Below are 15,707 nucleotides of genomic sequence, written 5' to 3' on the forward strand. Positions count from 1 at the left end.
AATTATGGAATTACATAGTAGCTTAAGAAACTGAATTGCAAAACTTTACTTAGGCTAATCTTAGTATTCATGTGTTTTTTAGTAATTGCCGAAATCCATCCCGTGAAACTTTGGGACGGATTTCGGCAATTAGACTAAAGAGACGAATACTACAAAGAAGATTCAGAAAATAATGCCTCCAAGATGGTACCTTTATTTGTGTTTGACAGATAATGATACAGGTATCAATGGAAAGCTTGCAATGTCAGCTACAAATGATGGCATCATTTTTCAACATAGTCCCCGTTACGGGCAATATCTTGCGCCAACATGAAACAAGGTTCTTTTTATGCCGTCGGCGAAGAATTGTGGTGACTGCTGCTGCTAGTAACACCATTACCGAACTACTGCTTCCGCCTCCGCGTCACAACTACAGCGTTAGCCCTTAAGTGTCTTCATCCCGGCGAAATTAAAATACCGCTAATTTTACAGTAATTATGTGATATCTTCAAATAGATAAAAGATGATTTAATATGGAACAAGAGCGCCCTAGACAATATTATTTTGCGTGAGGCACCGTTATCACAAGTCACCTAGTGGCTTTCCGTTTTCAGCTGTTTAGAAACACGAAAATAAATGCCGATTTTCAAAATGGCTCGAAATCGAATGCAGATAAGTGAATCGTGATAACGGTTTCTCATGTAAAATAATATTGTCTAGGGCGCTCTTGTTCCACATTCATGGACGCACAACCTTCTGCAGTCAGAAATTCAATGGCAGCCCGCTGCTTCAACCGGACGTCACCCTCACCACTGAATACCATAGATTGCTCCATTACTCTAGAACAAGAGACAGAAAGGTGAAACAAGTGACATTCTATAGCTTAAACATCAGCGCATTAATGACAAACAGTTCAGAAAGTTTGCCGTATTATTGGCCAAGTAGTGGACTTGAAGGCATTACTTTCTAAATCACCCTCGTAAGATTAGTCCAAGTTAATACATTAATTATTCATTAGTGCGCTGAATTAAAGAAATATTTGAACCCTTTATTTCACCTCTTAATGTTCAATAGTTTATTATCACTTGTGATCTGCGAATTCTTTTCTTTTGTCATTTAAAAACTGAACTTTAAAAAAATATATTGATTACCGAATATGAACAAAGTCTATTTATATCAGAAGAAAACAAGAAAATTGTTTCGTCAACATTGCTTGGCAAATAGTAAATTCTTGAAATTGTTGTATTTATAAGAAGAAAGAACATTTCAAAATATTATCTCACCTCCACCTTCGGAACTTCTTAACATCTGTTTTTCTTGACGTTCTCGTATGTATACTCGCAGTGTCAGCCAGAATATGACTGTACAAGCACTCTAAAAATATAAAATAAAATATTTTTCTCTCAAAATGATTATTCTCGTATTTATATATATATAGGGTGTTTCAAAATGAATATCGGAAAGCCTTAAGGCTTTGTAGTATTTATTACAACTAACTTATAAGTATAAATAATACATCACATGAAAGAGCAATTCAAACTTTTGTTGAATATATATAATCAGAGAATATAATGTCGGCAAGCCAAATAAAGAACTTCTTTTCTCATATTTTGCTCTAGAAGGACACATGCTTCACTACGTAACGCAGTATTTGCTGATGTTATATCAAAACACATACATTTCACTTGGTCTGTAACTCTCCACTATTCCAATGTTTTATTAACAGAACAAGCTGTTGCTTTCCCTGTTCCTGTCTGAAGTTTTGGAACAGCTAGTAACTGCTCAATGCCATTTCCTGAAACAATAATTGCTAATCTATAAACCGTTTCACTACCTGAAATATTTTCTAAGAGTTAACCGTCCCATTAAACGGTCAAACGTACACTAGCTGAAAATTCACTTTTTAAGTCTTGAGTTCTCCTTTCTCTGATTTTGATTCTAAGACGGCGAACAAAAGATTTGTTCACATTATGCTCGGAAGGGTAGCATCCCTCACTTTTTAGTGTACTAGTCAAAACAACAGCTGCTTTTCTATCACTTAACTTTGCTGTATCAAGGCTTGCAGCTATGTAACTGTCTCGAATATTCTTTCTACCTCTTTTCTTTGGAGGTGGATCATAAGATGAAACCACTTCTTCATGTACCGAACTACTTTCACTTTCAGTTAAACTGTTTTGTTCACATGCATCTGGAGGAATTGATGTTCGTTCGAAAAGTAATCATTTATTTGCTTCTTCACGCTCTTTCACTTTTTCCAAACGTCCTTTTCTCTCTCTTCTCTCTCTTGCTTCTTTCTTTACAGGTAAAAATATAATAGGGAAAGTTTAGCTGATACTAGTAGAATCCTGCTCCTGCTACTTCATATTAAACTTGGCGTCATGAAACAGTTCGTAAAAGATCTGTCAAAAGAGGGAGAATGTTTTCGATACTTGACTGAAAAGTTTCCATGACTTTCAGAAGCTATATTGAAAGAGGGTGTATTTATTAGTCCAGACATCAGAAAACTAATGAAAGATATAGAGTTCGATGATATGATGACCGTACCTGCAAGAGGCTTGGAGTTTGTTTAAAAAAGTCGTTCACAAATTTCTTGGTAACTTTAAGGACCTTGACTTCAAGCTCATTGTAGAAAACATGCGAGTAAAATTCATCAAAGATTTGGGATGCTCAATGAATTTAAAACTGCACTTCCTTAAATCATATTTAGATTACTTGGCGGAAAATCTAAGTGCAGTAAGTAACGAGCAGGGGGAGCAATTCGATCAAAGTATCAAGGATATGGAGTGAAGGTACCAGAGAAGATGGAACGTCAACATGCTAGCAGATTACTGTTTGATGCTGCAGAGAGATCTTCCACTATCAGATGGAGTTTTTAAGTAAAAAAGGCAACATGAGGACCTGTAAACTATTTGATCGAGTTTTATTTGAAAACTGAAAGGTAAACTGTAAACTTTTCATAAAGTATGTTCATAAAGTAAGAATATAAAAGCTGCTTTTCCTTGTATGACTCTCTTTTATATAGAAACCTTACGCGATACAGAAATATGAATGTTGTTTTTGGAATTAGTGTACCAAACTACATAAAGATGAGTAAATATATTTTAAACACTTTTTAGTAACCTTAATTTTGCAGGCTATTTCGTTTTCATGTTTACAAGTGTGATTAATTTTAATAGAAATTTCAATAAAAGAACTCGATTATGTTGAAATTGTAAAACATGGTAGTGACCCCTAAAGTATTTTTTTAAACATTTGAAAACTTTATGGAAGTCATTTTTTTAGCGCTACTGCAGATGCACTGTGCACATTTATGTTCTCATTGTTTAACTTGTCGCATTAAAGTGCAAAACATTTCTGGACCTGAGAAGTAGACTATGCCAAGTCACTTTTTGGTCGAAATTGAGTTATCATCTTTTTCTTACTTATATTAGCACGATGCTTCCAGTGGTAAATTGATCTAGATCCAAAAGCAGCTAGTTTCGGAAATAGCCAGTTGTAAACTAATCCAAGTCACAGTTTGTGTAAGAGGTAAAGAATGCTATGTGCACTTAGCTTATCCTTCGATATAAATATTCAGATACTAATATTCTAAGTCAGACTTGAAATAGTCTACCTTGCAAGAACATATAAAAATATTTTTTATTGTCAAATAATAATATTCTAAGTCAGACTTGAAATCTTATACCTCTCAAAAATATATAATTATATCTTTTACTTCTGACTTATCATATTTGTGTATTTAAGCACATAGGTGTTAAATTCACTCTCTCTGGAGCGCAATAATCGATTACCACAATAAGCGACAATGTAGCTTCTATATAAAAAAAAAAATAAAACAGCGGGTGCTTAGTCTTATGCGGTTGTTGAATCGAGCAGACGCACTGCAAAATGGCTGAGAGAAATCATAGGATATTGCAAATGGTCCACAAACAAGCAATTGAAGATGATAGGGAAGATATTGGTAAGTACTTGTTTATTTTAATTTTAGAAGGAATAAGTAAAGAGAGGACGTTTTGGTTTAATCTCTTTTAATAGATAATAATTAAATCTCACTCATCCATCTTTTTAAAAAGAGTTAATCAGAAATAAAAAATCTGTATTTCCAGAGTTGCTTTCAGAAAAAGTTATTTGGAAATATTTTTTTTTTTTAAACAAAAGGGGATATTATATGCAGAAATACAAGTTTCGTGGTATTCTTTCAGTATGCGCTGGGCAGGGAGAGGATTTTGCCAATACATTACAACGAGACCGATGCAACTCACGCAAAACGTATCTGGTCCATCCACATTTTTTTTTTTATTTAAATTTTGAAACGGCGCATATCAGGAATCTGCAAAGACTCAGTCTCGGGAAGCGTCGAAAATTAACACGGAATTGGCATAATACTTTTTTCTAATATTGCAACCCTCATTTTAATCATTCCTCATTTTATTTTGATGGGGAAAATACATGAAAACTCACATATTTTTATTCTCATTGCTTATAAAGGAAGTTCTAAGCTAGAACATATGATGCTACTGTGAGAACTTGCGATGCATGTGTCTAGGTTTTCGGCCAATCTAATTTTATTTCTTTTATGTCGTACATAATCCCGTAAATGTTTACTTTTTGTTCGCTCTCAAAGCAGTAAGATCAGAAGCTGTTGTCTCATTAATTAATTACTTTTTTGAACCTAATTGGAGTACTAAGAGTGTCCTGCCGAATCCATGGAGTCCGCGAAGAAGAGTTGAAGAACTCCTGATATGTACTGAACAACAAATTCAAATACAGAAATGTACGAGGCAAGTTCGAAAAGTAAGAATACAAAGACTAGTATTTAATGAAGTGTAAACACACTAAAACATCTGGATTAATAATTTGAATAAAACACGTAGATTATTGTAATCTTGTTTTTCGAACTCACTTTGTGCATTCGTTTATTTGGATTTGATCGTCATTCAGTCCAGATCAGCGGTTCTTCATCTGTGTTCCCCAGACCCCTTGGACTCGGCAGGACTCAACAAGCCTCCCTTAGATTCCGAAAAGTTTCGGATACAAAAGCAAACGCTGAGGCATATCCGTAAAGTTACAACCCCTGTAGGCGGACAAGTAATATTTTTGTATGTAAATTTTTAGACTGGCTTTCAGTGCCAGCCTCTTGCTTCCCTCTCGCGGCTGTTTCTCTAATATTACAAAATGTTCACTACAAGCGATTTAGTGATTCAATGATACCGTATTCCTCAGAGGCTGACACTGAAAGCCAGTATAGCCAACCTACACACTAAAACATTACTTGTCCATCTACAGAGATTAATGAATATGCTTCTCAGAATATTGTGACTTGTGTTATTGATTTTTTAAAAATTTTTATCGTTTCAGATGGAGCTGGTGTGCCAGGACCTAGTGGCTTAAAGTGTACTCCTACTGCACCAAGCGATGTATGTAGTATGGATGATCTTTTGGATGTTGATGATATTGATGATCCCGACTATGAAGAACCTTCATCAGTTTCAGATTCACCCCCTGAAGAAACTACAAAGACTAAAAAATCAAGGAAGAGACGTAGAGATAAATCTACTTGAAAATCTGAAATTCTCAAAAGGAAGAGAGCAGCAGGAGAGGAGTATGTTTCTAGAACAAATAAAATCGTGGCCGCGAAAAGTGTACGACCTGGTTGTCCTGGGAATTGTCGCCGGCGTTGCTTTCAACCTATCTCCGAGAGTGAAAGGAAACATATCCATAAAAACTTTTGGAATTCAAATGTAATGATCAATCAAAAACGGCAGTTCATAGTGTCTTGTGTGGAGAAGGTGCCCATCAAAGTCAGAGGGAAAGAAGTGGCCAAAGGAGTGGGCAAAGGACCACAAGTCTTTGCTACAGCTTTCGAATCGAAGGTCGAAAAATACGAATTTGTAAACGCTTCTTTTTGACGACACTCGATATTTCTGCCCAGTTTGTGACCACTGCACTAAAAAAACTGCAAGACGGAGGTGTTGTTATGGAAGATAGAAGGGGAAAACATGAGCCTCCAAATAAAATATCTCCAGAAGTACGTGCACAAGTAATACACCACATTTCAAGATTTCCAACACATAGTAGTCACTATTCCCGTGAAAAATCAGTAAAGTACTTGGGTTCCGAATTAAATTTAGCAAAAATGTACAAACTGTATCGCGAGGAATGTATACAGAATGGTGTACCGGAAGCAAACGTTGTGAAAGAGTCTTATTATAGAGCGGTGTTCAATTCAGAATTCAACTTATCATTTAAAATGCCCGAAAATGACACTTGTGACAGTTTTGTTGCCAGCTTGAAAGAGAATCAAAGTGAAGAAGACAAAAATAAGCTCCAACTCGATTATGATAATCACTTGGAAGAGGCTAATAAACGATACAATTTGAAATGGGAAGATAAGAACAGAGCAAGAGGCAATTGTAAAGAACGGGTTCTTATGGTTGACTTACAAAAGTATCTCCAAACATCACTGCTTAAAAATTCTGAAAGTTTTTACTTACGGAAATTGTGGACATTCAATTACACTATTTTTGATAGTACTACCCAGAAAACTTACTGTGTTATGTGGGATGAAACAAAGTCTGGGAGAGGTGCCAATGAAATGGCTTCGGGTTTATACAGGTGGGCAGAAATAGAGCTTACCAACAGTGATGTTGAAGTGATAACAGTTTGGTCTGACAATTGCAGTGGACAAAACCGGAATCTTGTGATTGTGTCTTTATACATGTGGTTGCTTCGAAAGTTTCCGAACTTGAAGATTATCAACCACAAGTTTCTTCTAAGAGGTCACACTCACTTGGAAGTGAATTCCAAACATGCTGTGATTGAGAAGGCAAGGAAAGTGCTTCCGCATTTCTCGATAATGACACCATGGGATTGGCAACAACTTGTTAGAAGTTGCAGACACAAACAACCTTTTATAGTTGTTAACATGAAGCTTGAACATTTCAAGAATTTCAAGGCATTGTGTGGACAACGCTCAAGTCCTTTGCGTCTTTCTAGAAAAGATACTAGTGAACAAGATGTATTTATATCAAAAATGGTCCACATGCAAGTACGAAAAGATAGTCCTGGAGTGCTATACTACAAGGAGAACTTCGGTGAAAACTTTCAAAGTGTTGACCTAAACAAACCTACGCGATATGCTGTGTGGCCGGACGAAGTTCCCCAATTAAGTGATTCATTGAAGCCCATCAGTTCGGCTAAGTACAAGGATATTCAAAGACTTTTAACGTGGGTCCCCATCATTTGGCATGAGTACTACAGAAACCTACCGCATCGTAATGCTGACGGGGACTCAAGTGATATGGAACATGAATGATTCTCAGTGTAATCATTGAAATCTCAATTATTTCTATGAGTAAATACCCTGTAAAACAATAATATCATTGTACCACATGCGTGATACATTGAAATTACTACTTTACAATGTTTCTTTCATTTTAAACTGCAGTTATTACTTTGCTAGTATATAGCGAAAACAAAGTTTTGTGGTAAAATATTACAAGTCATTTTGCACTAACACATAAAACATTGTTGCTAACATTGCAAAATACAACTTTAGGACACGGAATAAAGCAAAAATGTTTACTTTAAAGACCATGTTAGAAAAGTTATGTGACAGTTTTAAAATGTTCAATAAAAAAATTACGCAATTAACCAAAATAGCGTCTTCAAAACAGTTTTTTGCTTCTCCTGTAAAATTAATAAAATGTGACTTATACTACTCTACTTCTCAGGTCCAGATTTAGTCTACGCCGCTGGTACTATTTTTAGTTTATTAATGTCAAATTTACACATACATGTAGCCTACATACATTAACATCTATGGTAACGCACACTTAACTGAACTAGACTGAAGTGGCGCTCACTCCAGTAAGAACCAGCGAAACCACCTCTCTAACCAAAGGAGCAACTGACTAAATCAACCAAGATCGTGAAACAAAAGAGCGATTTATGAGTGAAAGAATCGTGCTTCCCAGAGAACAGTGGTTCCAAAACAACTACGACTCCTGAAGAATCCCGACTCTTGAAGAACAATGACTCCCGAAGAGCCAGCTCCTAAAGAGTAGTTGCTCATTTCAAGTCAGCCACGACTAACTTATTCATTCAAAAGAGTCGGTCAGAAGAGCCGGCTCACTCGCGAGTGACACATCGCTAAACCAAGTCTCTAAATAGTTTAAAGATGTAAAACATTATTTTCAGGAAGTACAGGACATTAAGAAATCTTAATCATTTATAAGAAGATAGAAATTTGAAGCTGCCCACTTTCGTTCAAAGAAATCAAAATTCAGTGGTGAATAACATTAATCTGGACAGAAGGGAATGATGCCCCCATCTATAGGCCTATATATGAACAGTAGCAGAAGATTTTGATTTTTGATTTATTGACATATAACACAACAGGCACAGGCCTAATTACAGTGTTACATAGTATATACGTTATACAGATTATATAGGTTAATAAAGCTATTGGTAATAATTACGTTTGTCTTACAGAATTAATAGACTTCTTAAAACTACTTACATCCATTGCCAGTACATCCAGGTTGAAATTTTCTTTAACTAACCTGTAGTAACAGATATTTGATCTGTTATTTATACTGCAGTATACATATGTACTGCACAATAATAATCCCATTTATAAGTAACATACTACAAATCACATAGAACATTTACGCTGTCAGAACTTCAATCAGAATCAGAATCAGAACCAGAACTTCAAAACAACAAGAAAAACGATATATATATATATATATATATATATATATATATATATATATATATATATAGAGAGAGAGAGAGAGAGAGAGAGAGAGAGAGAGAAAATAAGAGAATATTTTTTGGTATTTCTTTATACATACAACCCTTCGAGCAGCTCATATTAATGGTGACAAATATTTCTTCTATCATTGTTTCCTACACTACTCTAAACTTTGAACATAGTGCAAGGATCCGTATACCTACACGTACTGCAAACCACATGTGTTCACTACAAATACATGCTTTTACATTTATAAACAAACTGTGGTAGACCAAAGGAGGCTATAACTACAGGAAGAAACGATGAAGATTCGGAAAACTACGAAAAAAGCCGATATCCCACCATGAGTCCTCCCTCCAAGAACATGGCTATAAAACAGAATGACGGAACGAAGAAGTTACCAGTGCCAGTGCTGATTGATAACCTACAATACCCTTCTCCTGAGGCCGCCATGGGCTACGAAGATATCTTTAAATACCTACTCCCGGGGCTGCTATGAGCTACGGAGATATCCTTTAATATCTACTCCCGGGGCTGCTATGAGCTACGGAGATATCCTTTAATACCTACTCCCGGGGCTGCTATGAGCTACGGAGATATCCTTTAATACCTACTCCCGGGGCTGCTATGAGCTACGAAGATATCCTTTAATACCTACTCCCTGGGCTGCTATGAGCTACGGAGATATCCTTTAATACCTACTCCCGGGGCTGATATGAGCAACGGAGATATCCTTTAATACCTAATCCCGGGGCTGCTATGAGCTACGGAGTATAACCGATTCCGTCTGAGGCCGCTCTGGACTAAGATAAATATCCTTTAGTTTCTGAGGCCACATGGTGAGCCGAGGGGTTTCACTCTTACCATACATTGGAAACATTTAAAGAGATATAGAAATTTACAAAAACTTCATTTAAAAAGACATAGAAATTTAGAAAAACTTCGTAAAGTTTTATAAGACATTTTATAATAAATGGATGAAGTGTTAAATTCCGATGTACATTATTTAGACTCTAGCTACAGAACATTGCAACATACTTACTTTAATCACCAAAGGCTCAAAAGGTATACGGTACTTAATAAGGCCGATCTGACTAAGGTTAACTCCTTCGAGGTTCGAAGGCAACTGGTCTTCTGTTAAATCCAGTCCATAAATATAGTCTGCTATAAGTAGAATTTCGGCGTATAAAACAATAAACGGAGAACAAAGTAGCGTAAATTGTCTCTGGTTCCTCATGAGCCAACAAAGACTTGCCCAAAGTAACCAAATAAATGTCAGCCAACTATGGTAGGCAATGCTCCACGTCTAAAGAACAAAGCATTAAATGTTTACATACAGCGAACAAAGTTTGAAAAAAAAAATAATCTAAAATTTTCCAGCAATTAATTAGTTAATACTGTCAATCAAAGATTTTTAGCACATAAAATAATACTGTCCAAAAATGGAAGCGACAGAGAAAAGAAATAAAATTCAACTTTGTATATTAATGAAAGTAATATCAATTTTCAATAATTTTCTGTTGTTTTATTTTACAGTAGACTCCCGAGTATCCGGCTCGCGACTATCCGGTCTAGTTTTCTTTTGCAAGGTGTTGCATTGGCAACATTGCCAAGGCATTAGAAGCTGGCGTCTGCTACGATCCTCCTACGTGTCGTGTGCAAAATACAAGTTGTGACAGGAAAAGAGCAACGTTCTGCTCCTTGTTAATTGTTTCGTCAGTGTGTAACGGACCTCAATACAGTACGCTTGCCGCTGTTCCTGATTATAACTATACAGTACGTACCATGGGCGCCCGAAGGTGGGGCCCGGGTTCCCTCTGGATCACGAGTAATATAGCAAACCACATATATTAAATACCAGACGTAATATTGCAACCATAGAGATGGGCCCCCTCTAGATAATTCCTGTTACGTACAGTACGGTATTCGTAAATTGTTCTTGGGAAAATACGTACTGTATTATAACAGTGAGTTTTGGTATAAAAATGTTGTCTTCTGGTATTGGTGGGGCAAAGAAATGATTTCATATAACTCCGGCCTATCTGGTTTTCTTGTTATCATACCTGCTCTTCCGTCATATTAGGCCGAATACTCGTGAGTCTACTGTATTTTTTATTTCTTTAAATGTATTATTTTTTCAGTTGCCATGTTAAAATTAACTGTGAAAACAAAGAAATTCCATCATAATACAATATACACATTTTTAAAACTTAGTTTTCTTTTTCCTCTATCACTCAAGCTATAAATGTGTACTAATGAATTTATGATTAATGAACAAAAACAATAAAAATTTACTACAGTAACTCACATTAATATTCGGACACTTGCATTTTGTTAAAAGTAGGAAGGATTATGAAATAAATGAGAGCCGTGTGAGTGAAAAAATTAGGTATTTAGATATTCATATACTTACAGAAAGAAAAGAAGTACAAATACGGTGTCTTGAACGAAAGAAGCAGAAAGAACTTACAGATACTGATGACACTGTGTATTTGCAACGTCACTTTAATATTCGGATACCTACTACATAGACGTTTTGTGTGTGTTGTTGCTTCCTCACAAACGCTTCACTAGTACTTAGTGGGAAACCCACGACGTTTCCTGACTTCCTGTAAACGGTTGAACATGTTTTCAACAAGTTTGTTGGTAGAATGGGGCGATATGTCATCCCATGCTGCGCGGAGAGCCCTTTTCAAATCGTCTCGTGACGTTACTTGTACCCGTTTGACCTTATGCTGTAGCTCATCCCAGATATGCTCTCTAGGGTTAAGGTCGAGACTCTGCGGTAGTGTTTCAAGCACTTTCGGACAATTATACAGCAACCATTCGCGCACCACATGCGCTTTATACTTCGGGTCATTATCCTGGTAAAATTTAAACATCCCCATAATTCCTAATTTTTCAGCACTTTGGTGGAGATTTTGCGGAGAATATTCAAATAAACCTCCTTTGTTATAATCCCTTAAACAAATACCAGTTCTCACACTCCCGATGCAAAAATACACCCCCATACCATCACAATTCCTCCTCCATGCTTTACCTTAGGTTGAAGATTTGCAGAATCTAACTCTGTATTTGGCTTCTGCCACACAATTACCTTGGCATCGGACTCATGGAGATTGAATTTTGATTCATCCGTGAATAACACGACATTCCATCAAGTTCCGGGCTTCTCAATATGAACTTTAGCGAACTTAACTCTTTTACCTTTGTTAATTTTACTAATAAAAGGCTTTTTTCTAGCTATTTTCCCATTAAACCCTTCACTTCGCAACACTCGCCGCACAGTTTCAGGATGCACTGTCTTACCTGTGTCTTCATACATCTCTACTGTTCATTTCAGCGCACCTATTCTGGAATTTGCTTCACTTTCTGAATCAATTTGCTTTTTTCTCAGGTTTCACATCATTCAGTTTCACAGGTCGATCCTATTGAGGCACTGACTCGATTCAAAATCTCTATTAAATCTTTGTACAATGTCAAAACCGTGCTTTTGCAAATATTGAGTAGATCTGCAATTTCCTTGTACGATAGACCTTTTGCATGGTGAAAAATTACTAACTGCCTTTGCTTAAACGTTGTATTTGGTCCCTTCTGCCCCATTTTCCTTTTATGCTTTCTCTCGGTCACACTAATCACTCGTAAACTAAGCAGATACACATGCCTTGTCTCGGGACAACTTAAACTGCAACTGGAACTCTTCCACTGTCTCGCTCAGTATTGGTAAACAAACGTCAAAACAACCGTTCGAATATTAAAGTGGCGTCCAAAATACGGTATATTGCAATTGTGTGCTCATAAAGTGGACTTAATTTGCATAATTTAATTAACTGATAGCATATTTGCTCGACCAAACCATTGCCTTTTTGCTTGTTTTCCGTTGGTTTCCCATTTATTATTTTTTACATGTACAGCAAGCAAATTATGTGTAATATCTATGGTGCCCGAATATTAATGTGAGTCACTGTATAACTAATATTAGCATTTAAAGCCATGTGAGTTATACTGTAGTTGTGTTACATAAAGAGAAAAACCTGAAATCACTGATAGTTACATCTAATGAAACTAATACTACGTATTTTAATTTAGTATTGATTTAACCGTCTATTTCATTAAAAATTATTACATAGCATTACGATTGTCTAACTGAAGATCAATAAAAATTTTATAGAATTGTTGAATTAAACTTAGAGGAGTTGAATATGGTTACACTGAAAATGATTATAAATGTTGAACATGTTTATAAGAAAAAAAAAACTCTATAGGCCTAAGAAATATTTAGTGGTGTTCTTTCGATGTAATAGTACTGAAGAAAGTGACCGACAAACGTTGCATTCAGTTTTATCGATAATGAAGCTAGTAAAGTTTTTAGAGTCAGCGGCAGAGTGAAATTTTCACTGTAATTTCACTCAGTTTGGGCTATGAGCTCCTTCGTGGCTAAGCGGTTAGCGTAGGCGTCTTTGGTATGGGAGACTTGAGTTCGATTTCCAGCGGAAGCTCATGTGGTTTGGATTTCACGTTAATCAGTAGGTCCCGTCTCATATAGCCTCGCTGCTGAAAAGGACGTTAATCTCAAAATCGACTCAGTTTTGTCTATATTAGCTGCTATGTTAACTCTCACTTCTAACGTTAAGTTAATTAGTTGTAAGAATAACCTAACTTCATCTTTCAGAAGTATCATTGGCTAGAACTAAAATTAGATGAACAATTTAGTAACTTTCTCATATATATCGTTGCTAGAAATAGTTATATTACCAAACAAATCACTCAGAGCTACTGGTAACAATTTTAACAATTTCTTTACGTTGCTCATTGTCTGAATTGATCTGCAATCTTACAACACAACTTATATGATCAACTCTGATTAGCACCGACTTCCCCATGTCAGTTGTCACTATACATAATTACAACTACAGATAATGCTTAATCTAGAAATCAATTTCACTGTCCGCTCATTCTAAAAAGTTTACCAGCTTCATTATCAATAGAACTGAGTACAACATTTGCTGGTGCCAAATCCTAGAAAAACCACGCCCACGATATTTCACTAGAAAATCCACTTGGTGGAGCTAGGATCGAACCAGGAACCCCATGCGTCGAGGCGAGGGCTCTGCCATTGAGGCACATTGGTACATGAACGAGGATGATATAAAAAGTATCACCATCTAGTACGCAAACCCCACACATCTATGGTGTTGGTCTTTATTTTCCTATATTTCTGTAACCATAAGACGTACTGAGTTACTGTTTTCGGTAAACAAATACCAATAACGTTCTTTACAAAATTTCAGAGACATATTTCAAAATATTCAAAAATGCAGAAATTAGGTACCGCATGGTACCCCCTAACCTCATTGGGGAACCCACCTACTTTTGCGTAGTAATACATGTTGAGTGTTAAGCCTCAATAAAAGCTTTTTTCGAAATTCATTGTTCTTCTACCCAAAATTCAAAAGTCCATACTCGACCAAGACTAGCATATGGAAATTATATGCGCTTTCAGTTATTTTATTTAAAATGTACTAAGATATAAGTTTCACCAGAAGTTTTCAGAAAAAAAGACCAAGATTTAAATAAAAACTATAAAAGAACTTGGGCTGCGGTGGTTCAGTGCTAGTGCGATCACCGCTGGTGCATGGGGTTCTTGATTCGATTCCAGCTAGCGCCAAGTGAACTTTGTGGTGGACAAACACTGTGTGCATAGGTTTTCTCGGAATTTTCCCGTTTCCTTCTACTCTACTAATTCCACCATTTTTATTCGTTTCTCATCATCACCGTCTCCTTTAGACATAACCGCGGAACGTAAAACTTAAAGATTTCGTGTCATTTTGATATAAAAGAACTTACGAAAATTAACAAGGAGAAAAATAAACAAAAAAAAAGATACTCACAATCATAATCACATTAGTTGCAATATATGAACATGCATACGCTAATCTCAGTGAAGTTGCAAATGTATCCGCAACGATTTGTAAATGGGGTAGTTCCATTTGAGATTCTATCATTTCACTTTTAGTCTGTCCTTCAAAAAAGAAAACATAAATACATAACTGAAAAAAATATATTTGACTCTCTTCTTGTAGTTACCATATAAATTACCAGGGTTAGGATTTTTAGGTGCGCACTTTTTCTTTGAAGGACAAATTAGAGCTCTCTGAAAGAAACCAATATGTGAGATCTTGCCTGAAATTAAGAATGGGGGTCATTTTCCAGCACCTTTTTTCCCCTTTTTGTAGCCTTTATCCTTTTTTTTCTTCACTCTGTTCAAATCCCCTTCTTTCCCCCTTTTCTGGTCTTTCTCTTCTACTTCTTCATTTTTCTACAGCACATTTTACCATTTTATTTACTTTCCAATCCATAAGATATATATATATATATATATATATATATATATATATATATATATATATATATATATATATATATATATATATAACTTCTCGTCACCTTGCCGTGAACGTGAAATTATTGCGCCTGTTTCCTTTCAGTGAACGCCGGACTGTAAGAAATACAAATACAGCACACCTGCAACAATGGAAAACATTAGTTCATTGGGTTCTTTTAATTTATATTGAATCAGTAGCAGTGTATTTATACATTCTAATTGCTGACAACAGTCAGAGTTGAGTTTTAGCTAGCTTGAAATTTAAATCTAGTAATAGGGAATAAAAATTAACTTACACCTTTTCCCAGTACGTTTCTGTTGTTGAATCGAAGTTGTTTGTTGCTTAACAAGTTCAATATAAGAATTCCCCATGCCGAAGGTGTCCAAATTCAGATATTTGGCCCTGTCTCAGGAGTTCAAGCAGGATTTCATCGAGAGTGATGGGAGCATTATTCAATGCACTGTTTGTGATTCAGGAATCACATTGGATGAAAAACATCAACGAGACTATATCCTGCAACACATTTCTAGTTTAAAGCATCAAAAGAATAAGTCTCTTCAAACTAACAAATTCCGACAGCCGCT

The 15,707-nt window shown here is 36.0% G+C and overlaps 1 protein-coding gene across 1 annotated transcript in view; it reads right to left on the bottom strand.

Annotated features, from left to right (window-relative positions):
• The window catches only part of LOC145678976 (piezo-type mechanosensitive ion channel component-like), an 89,694-nt gene extending 74,200 nt beyond the window's left edge, over positions 1-15,494 (bottom strand). The window contains exons 1-4 of the mRNA XM_081749579.1: positions 15,434-15,494; positions 14,629-14,759; positions 9,780-10,043; positions 1,263-1,353 (exon numbers count right to left, since the gene is read on the bottom strand). Coding sequence (XP_081605705.1) covers positions 1,263-1,353; positions 9,780-10,043; positions 14,629-14,759; positions 15,434-15,494 — 547 coding nt within the window. The remainder of the gene's footprint in view (positions 1-1,262; positions 1,354-9,779; positions 10,044-14,628; positions 14,760-15,433) is intronic.
• Positions 15,495-15,707: the final 213 nt, after the last annotated feature.

The sequence above is a fragment of the Thermobia domestica genome, chromosome 2 (assembly GCF_964235325.1).
Source record: "Thermobia domestica chromosome 2, izTheDome1.hap1.1, whole genome shotgun sequence".
Taxonomy (NCBI): Eukaryota; Metazoa; Arthropoda; class Insecta; order Zygentoma; family Lepismatidae; genus Thermobia; species Thermobia domestica.